Source organism: Lithobates pipiens, unplaced genomic scaffold (genome assembly GCF_037356315.1).
Source record: "Lithobates pipiens isolate NorthernLeopardFrog02 unplaced genomic scaffold, aLitPip1_a1.2 Scaffold_3, whole genome shotgun sequence".
In the NCBI taxonomy this organism is placed as follows: Eukaryota; Metazoa; Chordata; class Amphibia; order Anura; family Ranidae; genus Lithobates; species Lithobates pipiens.
Window position 1 is genome coordinate 184228346 of NW_027507790.1, and position 23667 is coordinate 184252012.

The 23667-nt window shown below is 42.1% G+C and overlaps 1 protein-coding gene across 1 annotated transcript in view; it reads left to right on the forward strand.

Annotated features, from left to right (window-relative positions):
* The window catches only part of JMY (junction mediating and regulatory protein, p53 cofactor), a 104311-nt gene that overhangs the window by 68422 nt on the left and 12222 nt on the right, over positions 1 to 23667 (forward strand). Inside the window, exons 5-8 of the mRNA XM_077463293.1 lie at positions 15404 to 15591; positions 18270 to 18353; positions 20639 to 20734; positions 20915 to 21473. Coding sequence (XP_077319419.1) covers positions 15404 to 15591; positions 18270 to 18353; positions 20639 to 20734; positions 20915 to 21473 — 927 coding nt within the window. The remainder of the gene's footprint in view (positions 1 to 15403; positions 15592 to 18269; positions 18354 to 20638; positions 20735 to 20914; positions 21474 to 23667) is intronic.

The window sequence follows — 23667 nt, forward strand, 5'->3', positions numbered from 1 at the left end:
TCACAGTTACTTAAAGTGGAACTATAGTGTGTGAATCAAATATTGCTTAGGGAAAACTTCCCCCCTCTATGAATGAGGCGCTGATAGTGATCCTACTGAAACCTGGTAAGGATGCCATGTCCCCAGATTCCTACCGACCCATTTCATTGCTCACATTTGATGTTAAGCTGTTTGCCAGAGTTTTGGCCAACAGATTGGCCAAATGTATTCAAACAGTGATACACAGAGACCAATCTGGATTCATTCCAACCAGATCGACTGCCCAAAACCTACGCAGACTTACTTCTCAACTTACAAATCCCGGTAGATAACCTGGGTAATAGGGTCATTCTTTCGTTAGACGCGGCCAAAGCGTTCGATAGCGTCTAATGATGGTATCTCTGGGAAACGCTGACAAGATTTGGGGTGGGCCGCTCCTTTATAAAATGGGTTCAAATACTCCTATTACGCCCCATCGGCGAGAATGCGAATCAATAGCGACATATCAGAACCCTTCAAACTCTTCAGGGGCACTCGACAGGGGTGTCCTTTTGTCACCCCTGTTGTTTGGCCTTGCACTTGAGCCCTTAGCCATCCATGTCGGGCCTCACAAGACATCATCCGTTTTCGCCGTGGTCCCAGACAAGATGTAATCTCTTTATATGCGGACAATACGCTGATTTATCTTGGAGATACTGACCACTCTCTGAAAAACGTGATGCAACTAATGGCAGATTTCTGTGAGCTGTTGGGGTTTAGTATTGGAATAAATCGTGATTCTACCCCTGGACCCCCTGTCAAAGCCACTACCTGAGTGTGCCAAAGATATACTCATGGTGGAAGAATTCTGTTATCTAGGCATAAAGGTGACAACAGACCCCAACCAGTACCTCACCTTAAATCTGACACCTCTGATCCGTAAATTCAGAATGAAATGTGCTGCGTGGGTGAAGTTACCTTTATCTGTCACCGGGAGGGCGAACTTGGTTAAAATGGTGTGGGCCCCACGACTCCTGTACGTATTTCATAACACCCCCATATGGTTCACAAATAGATGCCCAATTTAGAGATCTAATATGGGGCAATAAGTCTTCAAGGATGAGGAGTCTGCTCTCTCACTCCCATATGGAAGAATAAATACTTTAAGGAACTATATAAACTCACAAACTTTTGTCAGTGGGAGACGGCAGGTGTGCATTACATCCCCCAGCTGTTCAGGGATATGGTATTTAAATCTTTTACAGATCTACAAGAGGAATTTGCAGTTCTATCGATACCTGCAGCTTAGGCACACAGTGCAAAGCTAGCTCAGGCTGTCCTCTCTTGTGAGTATAGTGGCGCATCCCTTGATGAATGATGTGTTGCTGTCGGGAGACAGGAAGGGCATGATCTCGAGGACATATGTTAGATTGCTCAACTCAACACATGATGCCTCCAAATTGCCCTGCAGACAGGGTAGGAAAAAGATCTGGGTCCCATTGATGAACAGTGGGAGCTTTGACTGACATCAGCCCCACTGGTTTCAGTCTCCACGTCACACAGGTTGTTGCACCTATTCTTATTACACAGAATATATAGAACTCCATCCAAACTACATAAATGGGGATTTAGAAGCTCCCCGCTATGCCCAAAATGCAGCAGGTATTGGCAGTACGTTCGAACAACTATATCCCAGGTATTTCAATTTCCAATTCTACAGGAACCTGTTTTATGTCTGCTCGGTGCATTGGAGATAACCTCTCTCTCGCCGAGTGGCCATACCGCAGTATTACGCCTACTGTATTTAGCAGGCAAGGCAATTGCGAGATTCTGGATAACTCAGAAAGTCCCAAAAGGTAAAGGTTGGGTAGAACTGGTAAATAATATGCTAATAAGGGAAAAACTTACTTACCAACATAGGAACGCTCTTAAAAAATTCTATGCAATGTGGCAACCCTGGTTAGACACTCCTGGTTTGGCCCCAACCCAGCTAATTAAGGATAGGCTACTACAGATGTAACACATCACAGAGATAGAAATGATTGAAATACTTGCTCATATAAGAATCAGATAGAAATGCATATAGAGATCCATGGTGAACAAATACAAATGTATTAAGAGTAAAGAGAATTTATCTTTTCTTTTGCTTTATTATTTGATGCTATTTTGTTTAGTTTGACCGTTACACAAATCTAGAGGATTCCAAGACCTCTATATATAAATATGCGATTAGAAGCAAAACTCCCCTATAAGGACATATAGGACCTATTAGGGACAACCTAAATCTATTAACTTAATGTATCCGTTGCATCAGGCAGCACCACTGCACTTAAGTTTATTCCATGCATACAGAAGTAGCTCTTTCAGATCTGTCAATATGTTACACACTGTATGACATGTATAATAACTACTGTTCTTCTTGTACTTGTTGCAATATGGCAATGCCTGTGTATATTGTTCGGTTTTTCAACAAACTTCTTTACTGATTTAAAAAAAAAATATTGCTTAGGGTGTTGGGTGAATTAAATCTTGTTGGCGTGTGTGTTTACATCATCCTGAGTCTGTTAGTGAAGACGTCCAAAATTTCTGTATCCAGAGGACAACCAAAGATGTCAGTGGCGACTGAGGGATATTGTTGATGTTGCATCATTGGAAAGAGCAAGTGGACCTTAGCTTGGCTTTATCATATACATTGTACAAACCTTTTGTTCTAACAGTATAACCTACATTCCCCACAACGCTTTAAAGTCATCATATTTTGTAAAATTCAGATACCAGGTCTTCTCTTTTCTGTTCCCCATGGTTTCACGTTATAATGTACATCCTAGGCACAGAGCTCTCTCGCTCTCCGAGTATTCATAAATGACGGCCTTATAAGCCAACTTAAAGTGACTGTAAGGCTTAGTTTTTTTAAATGACAAACATGTCATACCTCCACTGTGCATTTAGTTTTGCACAGAGTGGCCCAAATCCTTGGCTTCTGGGGTCCCCCGGCGGCGCCGGTAGCTCCTCCCTGCATTGTTTAACCCCCTGAGAGAAGTGCTCTCCCAGGGGGTTACTTTGCGGGCACGCTTCCGAGTCTAGCATTTGGCGTCCATAAACGTCAAATGTAGGACTTGGCCCTGCCCCCTGGCACCTGCGTCATTGGATTTGATTGACAGCAGCGGAAGCCAATGGCCGCACTGCTATCAATCTAATCAAGAGCCGAGTACCCCGGGCAGAGAGGAAGAGCGTGTCTGCGGTGGGGGGAATACAGGACTCAGGTGAGTAAAACGGGGGGCCGGTCAGTGACAGAAGCTTATTACACCTTAATGGATAGTAGGGGTGCGCATATTCACAGGCCTCATGATCCGATTAGATTACGATTATCCTGTCTTCGATTCGATTACGCGATGCATCATGATGCCTCACGATTACTGCGCACTGTTTTCATACAAAAAATTCAAGCAGTCAGAAGAACTCCATTTTTTTATTTTATATGTTCTTAAAAATAAAAAAAAGTCAACACTACCTGCATGTAGCAAAGTGTAAACACAGCAGACAACTTAAAGAGGAGCTCCAGACTGACCCCAAAATACTATGAGAGGATCAGAGACTGCAGACATGATACTAGAGAGGGTCAGAGACTGCAGACATGATACTAGTAGAGGGGGCCAGGGACTGCGGACATGATGCAAGAGAGGATCAGAGACTGCGGACGTGACACAAGAGAGGATCAGAGACTGTGGACATGATGCGAGAGAGGATCAGAGACTGCGGACATGATACGAGAGAGGGTCAGAGACTGCGGACATGATACGAGAGAGGGTCAGAGACTGCGGACATGATACGAGAGAGGGTCAGAGACTGCGGACATGATACAAGAGAGGGTCAGAGACTGCAGACATGATGCAAGTAGAGAGGGTCAGAGACTGCGGACATGATACAACAGAGGCTCAGAGACTGCGGACATGATACTAGAGAGGGTCAGAGACTGCAGACATGATACTAGTAGAGAGGATCAGAGGCTGCGGACATGACACAAGAGATGACGTATGCCCTTATATTAATTATGGTTTATGTATGTCTTATTGTCTTAGTGACTGATTCACATCACAACTTCATTGATACTTTTTTTTTTTTTTTGTTGTTGTGTGATTTATAGTTTTGCTCATTACTGCCCCACACATGCAATGCATGGCTGCATTTGTGGGACAGTAATGAGCAAAACAATAAATCATACAAAAAAGGGTATTAATTTCAAATCAATTAAACTGAAAAAAGGGGGGGGGGGGGCTGAGTGGTAACAAACCTCGGGACTTTAAACGGTATCAGATCGTATTGGTCAAGACACTACAAATTGTAATGATAAAATGATTTATTTTATATTCCTAAGTAGTAAAAACATTGCTCTTCATTATCTTCAAATAAATGAAGTTGTGATGTGAATCAATCAATAAGACAATAGAGAGAAAAAAATGGCATACATAAACCATAATTAATGTTATGATATTGTATTGTTGGATCGTTCAGTATTTCCATCAACACAACGCTTGTTTGTGATCACTAGGGAGATCAATCAAATTGCTATGTGTATGATAACCAGATATGGGATGGGGGGGATACAGATCAGGAACATGGAGTGTAATCAGAGGGAACCGAGTAACAGAAGTGTACAGTGAGTGTAGGGGTGACTGGAGCACCTGGGGCAGGGGAGAAGAGATCACAAAGGGATCGAAAGTGGCACAGTCCTTCCCCTTCCCGTGTACACAGCGATCCTCATCCACCGTTAGTCACCAATATCATCTGCGGTGGCCACAGTAAGACCTAGTAAGACAGACCCAAACACAGCAAACCCCGCCCATCTTCCTCCGCGATATTCACACTGACCAAGAGTGCACAGCACATGATGTCGCCTATCGGCCCCTGCTATTAGTGACAAGGCCATTTGCTTCTCCCATTGTAACTTTTATCACTGCCCCCCCAATCACAGCCCTGTAGACAGAGGGTGACTCGTTGGGACACTCGCTCCTAGTGTCTCACAGCACCAAACTCAACAATGGGCAGCTGGAGATGGCGGGGGTGGGAAAAAAAGGTGTGGCTAACACCTACGGCTCCTTTGGCTGCTTTTGGCTCAGTTCGGATTCGGAGGCAACGCAAAGAGCGGCAAACGGGTGACGTCATCAGAAAATCGATTGTGCAAGGTCGTAGCATCGGTGCCGCATCGTGGGTGGTCGAATCGCAATGCATCAATGCTACGATTAATTTTAACACGCCTAATGGATAGGATGCATTAAGGTGAAAAAAACATGACACTTTACAACCCTTTAAGCTGACCATACACTGCTTGAATTTTGGCTGAATCCTGCTGAATCAGAAATTCCAACGTGTGGTTGGCCCTGTCTGCACCATATAGCCTAGCAAGATTTAAATGAAAAATCTAAGGAGACTGGTGAAAAATGGTCAGGCAAACAGTGACTGCAACCTAAGAGATGCAGTAACGGTTTTGGTATCGCTTTACTTGCAAGTGATTGGACACTGGCAAATAGCAAATCTAAAAATCAGCCCTGCAGGACCCTTCCTACTTCCAGCATGCCTTCAGTTTTTTGCTTGTGTCTATGGGTGATGGCTGGATCTTTCTCTGCTCTGAAAGATTGTTTCCTTTACCACTAAAATTGGTCTTTTAGCAATTCTTTCTGGTGTCCTGTTGCTTAAACTGAAGGCTCTTTTCACAGCAGTATTTATTCTGACCCGTTACCGTCCGGCTCGCAGCGCTTTGGGGGACTGTACCTAGACCCTACAGGAAATCAGAGAAGACCTGTAATGCTGCTAGCTAGCACTGGACCCCACAAGGAAGCACATCATTGCAGCAGCTGGAGAGAGCTTGTAGGGTGCTATACAGGTCCAGGACCATGGCCCACTGCAGTGGAGTCCAGACACTGAAGACCCCTGAAGGGGATAGTCTGACCTGAACTGGAGGTGAAGAATTGAGCTAGGCCCCTAGGACTTTGTGCCTTGTCTCCTCCTTACTTTATGCTGCCCAGTATATCTTCTGCCTTCTACAGAAAGGCAGCCATGGCTACTGTATCATTAATACAACCTGTTTTCTGTTCTAAAACACAAAAGTTCCATATGGAATCTGCCTGTTAGTGATTGCGTCCCTTCATCATGGGCTTCTTGGCCTTAGTGGACATCAAGGATGGCCTACTTACACGTTCCTATTTTCCAACCACACCAGTGCTATCTGTGTTTTTTTTTTTTTTCCAAAACTGCATTTTGTATTAGGAGAATACCAGTTTGTTTGTGGTTCTGCTCTTTTGCCTAGCTACAGCACCACAGGTGTTTTTTTTTTTTTTTTTTTTTTTAATCAAGATACTGACCATTAAGTTAAGGGGATCTTCATTTTTGGATATCCAGATGACCTGCTTTGGCAGAACAATTGGCAGACAGACTTGACAGTCAATGTCTAGAAGATGACGCATACTCTGCAGAGCTTTGGCTGGATCCTGAAGTTCCAAACTTCAGCTGTGGATCTGATGCACCACTTGAAATATCTGGTTGTAGACTTGGACACAGCCCTGAGATGCAATATTTGTCTGTAGAAAAAGCTTCTAACCCTTCAGTCGAAGGCACAGGATGTGTATTTTGACTCGCCCCTTAGTTTGCTTCTGCATGAGGGTGTTGGCTTGAAGGTGGGTCTCCTTCAAGGCAGCCCTGAAACAATAACAGTCCTGAAACAGTAAATTTTCAGTTAGATGCTAAAACCAGAGAATATCTTTTTCCCAGTGGCCTGAAAGATTCTGAGAATGGACGCCAACCTATTGCGCTTGTAAGGCGTTCTGGATTTCCTATTAGTCCTGTGTGAAAGGGGCCTTAGGCTCAGTTTATACTGCCTTGACTTGGGATCAGACTTAGTAGTGTGACATTTGAAATCCCATGTTTATCAATAAGAACTGTCCTAATTAGCACTACTGCAGTCGCCCCGATGTTTGAAAAGGTTCCTGTACTACTTCAAGGTGACGTCTATCTGACTTGTGCCTATAGACTTTAATAGAGGTCTCCAAGTTGCATCCTTATCTATATTGATATGATTTGGATCCAATATTACAAGAAGATTACCCAGGCATTACCTGAAAGTTGCTTCAAAGTCGCATCAAGTAGTACTTAAGTCTCTAGAAAATCACCAGGAAGTTGCCTGGCAAAGTCGCACCATAAGTCACACGACTTTCAGGTTGTGGCAGTGTGAACTGAGCCTCAGTCTCGAGGAGAGGTGATCTAATTCCATTTAGGAAACATTACCTGGACTTGCCCCATCATGCTCTTTAAATATCTGTTACCGCAACTTGCTGGTGTAAATGAATCCTAAGCATTTGTTTAAGCAGATCAATTGTCCTGTGTTTGAAAGCCATCATTTAATTTAATGGTGACCGTGTGGATGACAGTTCTGAGGCTGTTTTTGACTTGCTTTACGTATCGTTCCTTTGAACATAGCATGTCTTATTGAGATGTGTTTGCATTGTAAGCATAGGTCAGACTCAGCCTTTTTGCATTGAAAAGCACAGGTTTTAGCTGTACTATGTTCAAAGGCAGCATTATACAACAGTTTCCATGTGCAACTTTGCCCTTGAGGCAAAGTTAAATATTAGTTCAAAGGTCAGGTAATGTTTCAAGACGTGGGAGGATTAAACCTTCTATTTTAGCGACAAAACACCTGCTTATATCTCCCAATTATAGAATAGCAGGCATTCTGTAGTGCATGTAATGGCAACAAATGGTAGATGCTTTCATTGATCTCTGGATGCCTTCTAAAGGATTTTTGAAAGACTTCACAATGAATTGTAAACACCTGTGAACAGCCATGGTTCCTGTCAGCCTACCTTAAGCCTCTTACACGCTATCCAAAAATCCGACAACGGATCGTCCGGTTTTTTTTTTTTTTTTTTTTTTTTTTGCATGCTAGTCGCATGTCTAACATGAAGAGTTTACTAAACTTACAAAAATTCTCGTATTTGTATTGTATCTGCGAATGACAGCTGTACTGATTTAATGAAAATTGTACGATCTGGTATCATACAAAAAAATTTTTAGTGCTTGTCTGATCGCATAATATCGGATGAACTGTCGTGCTTGTCTCTCGAAACCTCTGTACCAACAAAACGATTATCGTGTGATTGCTTCGAAAACAATTACAATTAGCGGTGTTAGTTCTCTAGGCAAGACTCCTCTTTTTGGATACAGTGAAGAGGGTTAGATCTTCTATCATGTTTATATAGCTTTCTTTCTCTTTTATTGCTCCTAACCTTAAAGTGGCTGTAAACCCTTAAAAATACCCAGTGAAGTGACTGGCCTCAGAGATGAAATACAGTTCATCCAGAAGGTTTTCAGTGTTTCACTTTTTCCTTTTTTTGTTATGTTACAGCCTTATTCCAAAATGGATTTACATTCATTATTTTGCTCAAAATTTTACAAGCAATACCCCATAATAAAATAAAAAATGAAAAAAAAATTACATGTACACAAGTATTCACAGCCTCTGCCATGACACTCAAAATGAGCTCAGGTGCATCCTGTTTCCACTGATCATCCTTGAGATGTTTCTACAACTTGATTGGCGTCCACCTGTGCTAAATTCAGTTAATTGGACATGATTTGAAAGGCACCTACTGTACCTGTATAAATAAGGTCCCACAGTTAACAGTGCATGTCCAAGCACAAACCAAGCCATGATGTCCGAGGAACAGTCTGTAGACCTCTGGGACAGGACTCTATCAAGGCACAGATCTGGGGAAGGGTCCATTTCTGCAGCATTGAAGGTCCCAATGAGCACAGTGGCCGCCATCATCCATAAAAAGAAGTTTGGAACCACCAGGACTCTTCCTAGAGCCAAGCCAAGCTGAGCAATTGGCGGAGAAGGGCCTTAGGCAGGGGGTTGACCAAGAACCCAATAAACACTCTGACAGAACGCCAGCATTTTGCTGTGGTGAGAGGAGAACCTTCCGGAAGAACACCCATCTCTGCAGCACTCCTCCAATCTGGCCAAACTTAAGCCACTCCCCAGTAAAAGGCATATGGCAGCCCATCTGGTGTTTGCCAAAAGGCACCTGAAGGACTCTCAGACCATGATAAACAAAATTATCAGGTGTGATGAAACAAAGAATGAACTCTTTGGCCTGAATGGCAAGCGTCATGTGTGGAGGAAACTAGGCAACACTCTTCGCCTGGCCAATACCATCCCTACAGTGAAGCATGGTGGTGGCAGCATCATGCTGTGGAGATGTTTTTCAGCGGCTGGAACTGGGAAACTAGTCCGGATTGGGGAAAAATATGAATGCAGCAACCTTCAGAGACATCCTTGATGAAAACCTGCTCTAGAGCGCTCTGGACCTCTGATTGAGGCGAAGGTTAATTTTCCATTAGGACAACGACCCTAAGCACATAGCCAAGATAACAAAGAAGTGGCTACAGGACAACTCTGGAGAGATCTGACTGGCTGTGCACCAACGCTTCCCATCCAATCTGATGGAGCTTGAGAGGTCCTGCAAAGAAGAATGGCAAACTGCCAAACAATAGGCGTGCCAATCTTGTAGCATCATACTCAGACTTGAGGTTGTAATTGGTGCCAAAGTTGCCTCAATAAAGTATTGAGCAAAGGCTGTGGATACTTATGTACATTATTTTTTTTATTTTTTTATTTTTAATGTGCACAGATTTCAAGCAAACTTCTTTCACGTTGTCATTATGGGGTATTGTTTGTGAATTTAATCCATTTTGGAATAGGGCTGTAACATAACAAAATGTGGAATGAATGAAGCGCTACTCCAGATGCACTGTAACTCCTCCTTAGTTCCAACTGATGAAATAGTTTCATAGTTAGTAAGGTTGAATAAAGACACCAGTCCATCCAGTTCAATCTGAGTGAGTGTCTACAATTGTCCCTGTACATTGCACACTCACATCAGTCCCTACCCTCAAGGAGCCCACAATCCAAGGTCCCCATTCATATACTAGGGCCAATTTTGGACAGAAGCCAATTAACCTACCTGCATGTCTTTGGACTGTGGGAGGAAACCAGAGTACCCGGAGGAAACCCACGCAGGCACAGGGAGAACATGCAAACTCTAGGCAGGTAGTGTCCTGGTTGGGATTTGAACCAGCAACCCTTCTTGCTTTTTTGGTGAAGGTGTTCAGACATTTCTTTTCTGACCTATCATGTCATAGTGCAACCACACTGCATCTGGGCACCACAAACCAAAAGAGCAGTTTAATTATTTTTTTATTAAAGTGAATCTCCACCCTCAAATTAAAATTCTCTCATCCTCTCTGCTGCATGTGACCCAGAAGAAAAGTATGGTTACATTCAAGGCATGCCTACTACAGTCATTCTTAACTGTTTAAGCCAGGGGTGCCCAAACTTTTGAAGAGTGAGGGCCACTTAACCGACTTGGTAACCGGTCGCCGGCCACAATGAGTGTAGCAGGTGAATGGCATGTCCATGTCTACTCTGCATTTGCAGAGCGGACACAGACGCAGCCCACGATACTTTTTGGCAGATCGTATTTGAGGTAGAACACAAGTCGGTTTATGTCTACCACTACTTAGAGGTGAAAGGAGGGTCCAGTTGGTCGGACTGACTGTGTGAAAAGGGTCCAAGGCTGCTTTCACACTGATGCGCTGCGGTTTACCCGCACCATGTGTGCAATGCAGTGTTCCTTTGGCCTTCCTGGAGTTTGCAATAGACTTCTATTATATTCTGCAGGTTTGGTGCACTTTCAGAAAGATCACCAAACTTGCAGGTAATAATAGTCTACGGCTCAGTGCAGGTAACCTGCAGGTAAACTGCTCTGCACCTGCGGATCAGTTTGAAAGCAGCCCAGTACCCACTGCAGAAAAGATATGCCCATATATATATATATACACTGTGATTTTAGTAATACACTGACCTTTAATAACAGTATTCTTTCTATCCTATCCCAGAGCAAGAGGTTGTGGGCCACATCAGAGGGCTCCGCGGGCCACATGTGGCCCCCAGGCCACTGGTTAGGCACCCTTGGTTTAAGCCATTAAAAAGTAAAGGCATGTAAAAAAATATAATAGAAAACGGAACCTGCAAAGCAAAGTCATAATTAGCTAGTATGCATAGCATACTAGCTCATTATGAATAACTTACCTGAGAACGAAGCCCCCGAAGCGGTCCTCAATCTTCATGTCCGCCGCTGCCATGTATCCCGGAATGACTTCCAGGTCTCGCTGCTCCGGCGCTGTGATTCACCGGAGCAGCGATGACGTCACTCCCGCGCATGCACACGGGAGCCGACACTCGCGGCATATTGCTGCGGCCTGCCCAGTGCGCCTGCGCGCCACTGTCTACGGTGGCTGTCTTTTTGTAAATATCTCCTAAACCGTATAGGTTTAGGAGATATTTCTTCGACCTACAGGTAAGCCTTAATCTAGGCTAACTTGTAGGTCAAAGTGGTTTGTAAGGGTTTACAACCACTTTAATGGTTGGTGTCGTATTTGATCACATGTGCAGCATCATGGTAACTGCAGATCAAGCTGAGGCTAAGATGGCTGTTTCCTTGGCTGTAAATGATAGTTTTAGTTTTGCTATAAGTAGCACCTCCTTAAACCACACTCTAATTTTTTATATATTTTTTTATTTCGGTTAAATGATGGTTAACCTTTTGCTAGAGGCATCTTTTTGAATGAGGAAAAAACTGAAACTTTGCTATATACATTGAACTTTACTGGCAGAATACAGCTATTGTTGCTGAGGATCATCCTCTGTTATTAGTCTATAAAATATCAAACAAGGAAGATAAAATGGGGTGTCAGTTATTTGATTAGCGCGACTCCCTTGTGTCTAATTATATCACCCTACATTTCAGAATCATTTTTAATGACAGCCTAGCCTTACAGTAACAATGAGTCATGGTTTCTATTTAAATGAACGCATACAGCATTCCAGTGTTTTGACAGAGATATGTTCTGCAAGTTTTTATTGTTATCATAAAGGTCAGATAAAACTGTACATTTTGTTTAAGCCAGCTCTTTGACTTTGTTTTCTGCATTTGAATGTACATGGAGAGTGTCTTGTTTTATGTGTAGATAACTATGTTCAGATCTATTAGAGATGTATCATATATTTCTATAGTGTCTTAAAGAAAACCCATTGCTTAAAATGTTTCTATCTAAAGAAACTTGATTGTCAAAAGTTGGTTTACGTAAAAATCTGTCGCCTACCTTTTCAGCTTATAATAGTCCATTCATTCTCAGTTTAATCCTCATCCTTAGTAAGGAAAGGGATGGACGGCACTTAGGATGACCACCAAAATAGTATGTATTTATTAAGTAAACCTGTACAATGCTGTAAATCAGCCTATGCATTTTAGACGTTAGTCCTTAGCCATAACTAAGGACTAACGTCTGAAACGCATAGGCTGTTTTAGAGTATTGTACATGTTTTTACATAATAAATACATTTTTTTTTTTTTTTGGAGGTCATCCTGAGTGCCGACCATCCCTTTCCTTACTCTGTTAGAGATGTCAACAGCCTCAAGGTCTGAGCATCAGGTGGGGCTTTTATGTGGGAAGGATGTAGCACCTATACATCTGTTATCCTCACCTTATCCTGGAAACATTTTTACTTCAGGATTGCTGTAAATAACAAATCAAATTTGGATTGGATCATAACCTTTCCCAGAGGAACAAAAGGACACACATGGTATCAAATTATTTAATAAGAAGGGTCGTACATTTTGTCCTCATCTCTGCAGTTCTGGTTGTCATACTGGCTGTTCCAGAAACATTGGCCTTAAAACTTGGCCATGCTCTGCTCAGATTTCATCCGACTCCTGAATCGGCCCAAATTTGAACTGTGGCATACCACCAGCTTCAACAAGTTTGCAGTGAGAAATGAAAGAAGCCTGGTGGGAAATATTCAGCTGAATAGTAATGCATCCTGTCAGATGCTGTGGCTGTTTGGGTATTCAGATAGCCGCAGGTCTAGTGGCTGTGTGGACATTACAGCTTGCAGGGGAAATTCCTCCATCCGTGTGTTTACATGCAGACCAGACATTAGTGTTGCTTATATTTATATAAAACTTCTCAATTTAATACTTGCACCACATTTACAAGTAATAAGTAATACAGTTAATAAAAAAAAGTTGCAACATTCTGTTTCAAGGGAATGTACACTGATTTGTTTTCCCTTGTTTGTCTAGTTTGCTACAGCACTGGAACAAGGTATATTCATGAAGTTGGGAAACGTTTCATTGTTTTTTTTTTTTTTTTTTTTATCTTTTTATTTGAATTTTCAATGATGATACAAGAGCAAAAAATATACAGTAGCAGGTGGTGTAACCCACACAGGGGTGTGCCAACCTGTATAAAAAATAGAAAATACAGGCAACAAGTGCAAATAAAATGTAAAAAAAAACAAAACCGCTTAGCAAATACAGCTTGTGTGATATGTGGCTCCTACTGAGAAAAAAAAAAAAAAAAAATCAGATACGCTATATCAGGGGTTTCCAAACTTTGGCCCTCCAGTTCAGAAACTACAATTCCCATCATGCTCAGTCATGTCTGTAAATGTCAGTTTTACAATGCCTCATGGGACGTGTAGTTCCACAACAGCTAGAGGGCTGTATTTTGGAGATCCCTGCTCTATACCATAATCGTTCAATAGCTTATGCACCAGACAGAGATGGCGCTGTCACAAACTAGTGATGCACCAAAATTTCGGCCAATGAAAATTATTGGCCGAAATTAGGTTTTTCAGTATTGTGCCAAAAGAAAAAAAGTTGCTGAAAACGCCAGCGATTTTACAAGAGATGCACGATCAATTGTTAAAAAAAAAATCGCAATCTCTATTCAACCCCCCTCATGATCTTAAAGTGGTGTTGCTACCAAAAAAATAAAACTACTTAAAATTCGTAAAAAAAATCAAAAACAAATAATTGGCAAAAAAAAATTTTTTTACTCACCTCTAAATACCGGTTGCTAGGGTGTCCCTCGTAGTCTGCCTTCTTCATTGCCCGGGCTGGTGACATCACTTCCCCTCGCGCCGCACATTCACCTGGGACCTGTCATGTGTCCCAGGTGACTGTACGGCGTATCACGGCGCCCTGCGCCGCTCGCGCATGCGCAGTGGGTGCCCGGCTGTGAAGCCACAGCCGGGTGCCCACAGTATGCATGACGGCGCCGCGAGCGGAGCGGGGAGCGAGGGGGGGGCTTCGTTCCCCTGCATCGCTGGACCCTGGGGCAGGTAAGTGTCCGATTATTAAAAGCCAGCAGCTGCAGTATTTGTAGCTGCTGACTTTTAATTTTTTTTTTTTTAGGGGGTACCCCACTTTAAGCTAACATTTCCACGATTGATTCATGTAAGTGCAGAGCCATTCTCTGTTCACTCACTGCTGTCAAAAAAACTGTTAAATGTTTATCAACACTCTTAGATCTGGGAGAGAACTATAAACAAAGTATCTTTTTTGATTCTTTTAGATCAATGAACTTCGTTCTGTAAATTACGTCAGTTTAACCACTTCAATACAGGGCACTTTCACCCCCCTCCTTCCCAGACCAATTTTCAGCTTTCAGCGCTGTTAAACTTTGAGAATTGCATGGTCATGTAACACTGTACCCAAATGACATTTTTATCATTTTTTTTCACACAAATGGAGCTTTCTTTTAGTCGTATGTAACCACCACTGGGGTTTTTTATTTTTTGCTCTCTACAAATAAAAAAATGACTGAAAATTTTCCAAATTTTTTTTTTTCTTTTTTTGTTTCTGTAATAACATTTTGCAAATAAGTAATTACTCTTGATACATTTTAACCAAAAATGATGCTGCTACATTTCTTTGGTAAAAGCCCAAATCCGTGTTTATTTGGTGTTTGGCAGTGATGGGGGACAGACAGATGTTTTATGGGGATACTGACGTGTATGGGGACAGGGGGTATCGGTGGTGCTTGGTGTACTGTTTGTGGGGTGATCTGTAACAGCTCTCTGTGTAAGATCATCCTCACACAAAGAGCTGTCACGGATCTGCAGATCCCCCCCCTCACTGAGCTCGGTGGGGAGACCTGTCACAAAGACGCACATCTTTGTTTACATTGTGAGGACTGTGATTGGACACAGCCGTCACGTGATCAGGAGGGCCAATCGCAGCGCACATATCCCGATCTCTGCTCAGTTGGATTCTGTGATCATAATGATTTTCATTTTTTGTATGAGCCTAAATCACACCACAAAAGTATCAGTACTCAGTACTGGTGAGTACTTGACCAAAAGTATCAGTACTCATCTGTAAAAAAAAAAAGAAAAAAAACTGTATCGGTGCAGCCCTAGTATACATTTATAAAGGATGATAGTTATCAATTTAGTTGTCAATAACTTTTAGCTACTATTCAAAATAAAAGAAAAGAGCTGTTTGCAAAATAACCCCTCCCTTTTATTATTTTATTTCCACAGAGAAAAGAGATGAAGTTGTCTATTATGATACATATGAAAGCATGGAGGCAATGCTTGCAACTGAAGACATGGCAGCTTCTATCCATTTACAAAGAGAAGAACTGCTTAAACTTCAGCAGAAAGTTCGGCAGCTTGAAGCAAAACGTGGCAGAATTTCAGCCAAGAAAGCCTACCTCAGAAACAAAAAGGTGCCGTTACTAAAATATGCGATTCTCGTTCTTGTCTTTCTCATGTAACCTTTCTGTAAATGACATTATCAGCACCAGAAATGTAACCAAAAAAAAATTAAGACCTTTTACAAACAAGCAAGCCTGTGGTTTAACTACACAGTTTAAAGCAACAGGTTCACTTTAATGTAGCCTTTCCCTTCATACTCCCCCACTGCTTATTTCAGCTTCTGGGACCAATCACATGTCCCTTGTAAGTTACAAGTCATTAGTCATAGATTACACAAGGCGTAACGCATACCGAATGGCCCAGGAAGTTTCATATATGGGGATGGGGAGCACCGGAAAGGTAAGGATATGCTGGGAATATATTGGAGGTCAAAGTTAAAGAACTGTCAAATAAGTGCCACTCATGGCCATTATCACTAGTGTATCGTTAGGAAACCAGGCAGAGAACGATGGACTGTACAGGCCACACAAGGAGTAAACAATTTGTAATAAAATTATACAATTTATTAATAACGATTAAAATAATTCATACAATGTGAATATTATTTGTTTAAAACAATACTAGTGCTGATAGAATTCATTGTGTATATTCATACACCAAGAGACAATGCTGATAAATTAAGAACTCATATGCCGATGCGATGCACCAGACTTTGCTTCATCAGGGCCTATGAAGACAATACAGCACTTATCTACAAAGAGACGAGAACATACAGTATTCATATATCAATGTTCAATACATTCATGTAATCACTATGTGGGGCTCATCCCATGCACAAGGAGAGACACCGGCACCATCACTCCCCGGGCGGGCGCAGGAGCATCAAGGATGAGTGCTGCTCTTCATAGGCCCTGATGAAGCAAAGTCTGACGAAACGCATCAACATATGAAGATTTATGAAAAGATATATATGAAGCTGCGCCAGTGATTAACAATTAATATAATCATTAATAAAAATATATTTTTTTAAAAGTCATTAGCAGTAAAAATGAACGCAACTAAGTCAACAATGTTTAATCATCCAATGACACCTCGGTGACTCCACACATATACAGAAAGTGCCCGACCACCGAGATATGAATCCGCTTACCAGATGGCAAAGCGTAAACAACGTTTGGCTATAACCCAGCCACGGCCTTTAGCTTGCACCGAAGACACTTTAAACCATACAGGAACGGAACACCATGACATGGAAAGCCACTTTGGTATTTCACAGGATTGTGCCATATTCAGATGGCATTGCAATAGGCTCCAAGGAAAGAGAGACAAACAGCTCTCAGGTTTAAGAGCAACTCTTTGCTTTATCAGGGCCTATAAAGACAATACAGCACTTATCTACAAAGCGACAATAACATTATACAGTATTCATATATCAATATTCAATACATTCATGTAATCACTATGTGGGGCTCACCTCAGGCACAAGAAGAGACATCAGCACCATCACTCCCCAGGCGGGTGCAGGAGCATGAAGGATGAGTGCTGTATTGTCTTCATAGGCCCTGATAAAGTAAAGTCTGATGACATGCATATGAAGATTTATATCCTTTATCAGCTTTATCTCTTGGTGTATGAATATACACAATGAATTCTATCAGCACTAGTATTGTTTTTGATTAACCTCCCTGGCGGTACGATTATTTCGGATTTTAGGTGCTAAAAGCGGTACCATTATTTTGCATGAAAATTTGGCTTTTTATTTTGTAGTCCTGTAATTCTTAGGAATAACTCTCTTAAATCTGTCCAAACCAGAATCTAGCAGACATCCTGGGTATAATAAAGTTTGAAAAATGAAATCATAAATTATAATATAATAAATAACTATAAATAATTGTACCAAATAATAATATAACAATAATAAAAAGTATTCAATAATGTAAGCAAATCAAAAACACTGAAATTTGCTCAGTTGCAGAATTGTCACTGTCATTACTTTTCAGTATTTGATGACGGATCTCCCCACAAATCACTATCGCTCAATTCTGCGAGTGATTCCAATTTATTATCGCTGTTTTCTAGCTGGTCTAAAACCATTTTTGATGTAAAGTGACAGTTTTGGTTGCTATGGACAATCTCCAGTTTCCAGGCATAAAGAACAGTTTTTATTATATAAAACTGCATGCAGAGCACTGGACAGACCACTAGGGACAAAGGGGATGTGAAATATTTACATACAGCAATGTAATCTGTAAGATTACATTATACTGTATGTATACTGTGTGTTTCACTTTTTGAATTTGGCGCCGATCTCTGTCCCCATGCGTCGCAACGCTCGCAGGGAACGGAGATCGGGTCCGTGATAGATCGAGCGAGACACGGCTCGCTCGTACAGCGGGGAGACAACGCTGGATCCGAGGGAGAAGGTAAGTAAACATCCTCCTGGATCCAGCGATGCAGTCCCGAGTCTGGCTCGGGGATACCGCTTTTGGTATAAAAATTCCACCCCGAGCCAGACTCGGGAATACCGTCGGGGGGTTAAAAAATAATCACATTGTATGAATTCTTTTAATCTTTGTTATTAATAAATTGTATGATTTTATTACAAATTGTTTACTCCTTGTGTGGCCTATACATTGCGATATCGTTATCTGCCTGGTTTTCCAGTTCAGGTACTGTTGGTGCACCCAAAACCCATTTTGCCTTCTATTAGCATATTTTTTACTTCTTTCCTGTCTTTTTTTTTTTTCAGGAGATCTGTATTGCCAAGCATACAGAGAAGATACAGCAACAATTTCATAGTGACGAGGAATATGGAGCACATGCTGCACAGCTAGTATGTTCAAACTGTATATATCACATGCAGGCATTTGATTTCTACAGACTTTGTTATTTTTACATACAAAGAACTATATACTGGATATCACCACCACAAAACAATGAAGCTTTTTAGATGACCATTTACTATTTGGTATTTGCAAGTGTTGCAGAAATGTTGCTGTGTAGGTGAGAACTACAAAAGCAAACATTGTGACATTAGCGGCTCAGTTGATGGCCTAAAGAGAAGACAGATATGTAAACATAAATTGCTTGCAACCTAAGATATGGCTGTGCTAAATTGTGCCCTTTTAGTGAAGTTGTACATCCTTTTATATGTACCCTGCTCACTAAAATATTTACCTTCTTCCCTGCGGTCTTTATTCTGCAGCCATGGCCTATTTCCCAGACATACTCCACCTACTCCATGGTGGCCCCCATTCATCCAGCTGAGCATGGTTCATCCATAGGACTGAATGGGACCATGAAGGATTTGCGCAGTATGATCTTCATTTACATTTGTATTTTTGATGCAAAGGCCTACACCAGGCAGGGCCCTCGCAGTAAAGGTTGTGAGCAGATTGCACTTGGTTGGGTGCGGGGTTTACTTAAAGGAGAAGTCCAGCCTGAGCTCGTTTTTGTCTGGGCTTCTCCTATTGTTCACAGGAGTGCAATTAGTTTTGCTCTCCTATGGCCCGTTTTCAGCAGAAAAAAGCAGTCTGAAGCCTGCTCTCTGCTGACGTCACAAATCAGTTCAGGCACCGCGTCATCCCAATAATGGAAGTCTGGATCCACCAAGTGCCTGGACTGATACCTGTCTCAGGCTCTCAGCGAGCCGCTGAGAGCCTGAGACGGCCGCTCCCCACCCCTCCACAGCTCAGTGTTCCAGTGAGGGAGGATTTGTTGTGATGGCAATAAAAGTGATCAAAAAGATTTTTTTTAAGTGTCATCGTTTTTTGCCATTCCACAAGCGTACGCAATTTTAAAGCATGATATATCTGCTTGGCATAACGTCTTTTATATTTTACCAAAAAATTGGGTTATATCTTTTTTTTTTTTTTTTTTTTTGCATTAACATTTTTTCCCGAAGAAATTGTGTTTTTTGATCTAGCCAGTAACACACTTCTTGTCTTGGGGTGTCTCCATTCTGAATGGAGGAGCAGTGGAGACACATTTGGATAGCATCATTGTCAGCCTGTGGTGAGGGAAAATCTGTTAACACTATGTGCAGTTACCTGCATTTTTCTTCTCATGGATAAACGCAGGTAACTGCAATGGCACACAGAAAACAATAGCTTTTCTCTGTGTTCCAGAGCTATACCAAAATCTTAGCATAATACCACAGTTCAATTGATGGCTGTGCTTGTCACTGCACAGCAAATACATTTTACATAAATTTAAAAAAAAAAAAAAAATTAAAAGAGCTGTGTGATGCGATAAAATGAACATCATACCACTCCCTGCTGCATGGAACTGCAACCCACGATTACTGCCTGCACACTAATCCATTGCAGTTTAGTCTGCAGGCTAGAGTGAATGGGCCCTAAAAGCTGACCTTTGTAAGCACCCTGTCCGTGTTAGTGGTTCTAATGCCTAAACATTTTTACCTTTAATACATACCTTGCATTAAGGTATAAAACATTTAGGCATCAGCACCAATGGCTCCTGGTGCTGTCAGTTAAAGCCAGTGATGGGAGGGGGGGGGGGGGGATGCTGAGTCCCACTGTCTGTATCAATGGACACAGCAGCGGGGCTCGGGAGCAAGCACGCACTTATGGCCCCTCCTCTCTGTCCAGTGCCCCCATGGAAAGTCACTTACCATGGGGGCACTGGACAGAGAGGAGGGGCCATAAGTGCCTGTTGGTGTCCCAAGAAGAGGAGGATCGCAGACACTCTGTGCCATTCCATGGCACAGAGCAGGTAAATATAGACAGTTTTTTTTATTTACCTTTACAATCTCTTTAAATAGTTTGTGTCGACTTCTAACTTCCACTTTTGCTGGACAGCTTGGTCTGGTAATGGAAGTTGAAAATTAGCAGACCTCCTGGCCAGATTACCAGGTGAAAATAATGGAAAAAGACTAAAAAGGAAACAAATGCAGTCCCAGTGTCTACAAATTGGCAAAATAATAAAAATTTATTTTGGGGTTTAATTCTGCATCAAATCGCTTGGTAGAATAAGGTTAGATTTGCCACGGAGCTATGCATGTAGTCTTCTTTCGCTTAAATGTTGTCATGCCTGCATTTTAATGACTGTTTATACGGGGTCGGTTTTGATAATTATGTTTGCGTTATGTGTTTTCAGAAACGTGATAAACAACAGGATGAGGAAGAACAAAAGAACACTTGGGTTAGTCAGGAGCGACAAAAGACCTTGGATAGACTCCGCACATTTAAACAGGTTGGTGGCAAATCAGGACAATGCTGTGGTAGCTTTATATTGCCAGCAGCAATTGTACTTTTGTGAAAGTTTGTCGTAAGTAAAATCAGTTTGATGCAATTTATGGAATGTTATATTTCCCAATAATTTTTATTACGATTGACCTCACTGAGTCTTATTTTTTTTTTTTTTTATACGTAGCGTCATCCAGGGCAAGTAATACTGAAGTCAACAAGATTTCGTTTGACTCCAGGCAGAAGGAAACCTACAGTAAAAACTACCCCAAGCCTTCAAGAACCGCAATCCCTTTCTGTCAGTATTCAGACGCAAGGAATACCTGATGTGGAAACGCTAGAAGTGTTACAGCCATTGGATGTTTATACAACCTATAAACAACCACAGCTTGAAGATAATTCCTTACCTCCTGACGCAGTTAGCTCTCAACTTCCTGAAACAGCTTCTCTTCCCACTTTCAGCAGTGAAAAACTTGAACTTGATACTGTACAACCCCAGTCTCTGCCTGTGTTCTCTGCTCCACCTCCCCCTCCGCCGCCACCACCTCCACCTCCACCTTCTTTAAAAGAGGAGACAGAACCTTTAGATGTCAGAGTTATACACGTCAAGAAGGAGCCGGAGGACACTGCACCTCCAATACCTGCAGGCGCCCCCTTAACCCAAATATTTGACAGCAGTCAACTTGTCAGTGCCAGAAAAAAGTTGAAGAAAACTGGAGCTCTTGAAGGCCTGCAGCAAAGAAGAGGTAGTGTTTTATTTCCAGAATACTGATCTGTTTGTGATATTGTATTTATCTCTAACTGAAATCAGGAGCTAGTTAAATGTGACTCTGTCATGGAGGCTGCCATCGCTCTATCAAAAATATGCAGGGTGGGTTCATTCCATATACAACAAGTTCTCTGTTACCATCCCTACTCAAATATCTGCTAGAAACCCCTAGATCATCCCAAGAGAAGGAGGGGGGAAATGGATCAACACAGACCTAGCAATCACATGCGAAATAAAACAGAATAAAAATAAAAAAGCCAAAGACAAAAATGTGTTATGACAATCACCCACAGTAAACAACAAAATATATATGGGCCCATATACTTTATTGTAAACGTATGGTGAATTGATTATCAACGCTTTTTGCAATAACATCATTTCCTCAGGATTCATGCCAACGTCTGGATTTAGTGCCGGTTCACACTGAGGCAGCACGTCTTACAGCGTGACTGCCTCAGGCGACCTGGACACGTCAGCAGCGGCGACTTGCAAAATGACTTCTCTATAGAAGTCAATGAAAGTCGTCCCCAAAGCCATACAGGAACCTTTATCTAAGTCGGAGCGACTTAGAATGGTTCCGTTGTATAGAACGGGGCGCGACTTGTCAGGCGGCTAAGTCGCCTGACAAGTTGTCCCAGTGTGAACCGGCTCTTAGTGTCATTGGTGGTACACCGTTATAGAAACAGATCAGATAAATACATAACATAAAGAGTAATCAAACACATGATGAATGAAAACCTAAGAGGAGGGGCCATTGCCATTGCTGACCTTTCCTTTGGGAATGTTTGGTTTCCTGGCTGTCATGATAATTTGATGACTTAAAGTGATTGTAAACAAATTCTTTTTTTTAGTAAATCACAAACCGGTTTATATTTACCATGTCCGTACAATTGAATTGCACAGAGCAGACCCAGTGCTCCTCTTTTTGGGTCCCCCACCAGCATTCCTTGCTCCTTCTCTTCTTGGTGTAAGCCACTTGCTAACGGGACACACCTACGGGCTCTCTTCCAATTCTCATTATCTGAATCCAAAGTAACAGCACAACTCGGGCCCCTCCTCCCTCCCCCCCCCCCCAACACACACCTCCCAGTCCCCTGTCACAGGATGTGCCTGACAGCAGCAGAAGCCAGTGGCTTCAGCCACCTCAGCACAGCCTGTGAGAGTGGGGAGAGCCACTACAGACAGGCACAGTTTCGGATTGAGGTAAGTAAAATGGGGAGTTGATGGGGGCATACTGCCACCTAAAAATGTTTTTACCCTAATGCAAGGAATCTGATTGCTCTTATGTGCCCCCCACACTGGCATTAAGAGCAGACGTTTGAGAGGCGTTAAAAACCCCTCAAACGCCTATGCACAAGATACAATAGACAGCACATAGTGCTGTTCACACTAAGCATTAGCGTTGGATCACTTCAATATTGTAGCCTCATGACGAGTCAGGAGGCGTTTTGAAGCCTTTCAACGCCTCCCTTCAGGCCTATGGTAACGGCTCGCAAATGCTTTGGAAAGCAGTTAGGGCCGTTAAGATGAGTTAATTTACTGTAATGCAAAATAGTTGCTTGTGGAGCAGTTTTAACTCTTGTAAAATGCTTCAAAACTGCCCATAGGGCAAGCATTTTTAACTCCTCATTAACGCTTGTAAAACACCTGTCTACTCTGCCCATACTAAAGCTCATTGACGCCTGTCTAATGCCCATACTAACACTATACAAGCGCTATAGAGCGTTTGTCGCGCGTTAGAAATTTTGTCAAGTGTGAACAAGCCCAAAGAGTCACGAGGTAATGTGATGACATGACTTATACTGATACACTAGCAGCTGGATGCACACTTGCACTCCAGTGTGGAGCACTTTTGCTTCCTCCTCCTCCCATTGCCAGCTTATAGATCCTCCCTATTGGGAGTGCAGAGCCCCATCCCATGGCACCAACCATACATCCTAAAAGGACGAGCAATATGTGAAACAAAAGCCACTGATGGGGAAAAAACGTAAACTTCATTCTTCAGTGAAGGGGAAAAAAAGGCAGAGGGAGAATGGAAAGTCTGGGGAGCATCCATCTTGAAAATGGGCCTCCACTTGGGCAACTCCTGAAGGAGAAAATAAATATTAAAACATATATACATAATGCTAGGGCTGCAACTAACGATTATTTTTATAATCGATTAGTTGGCC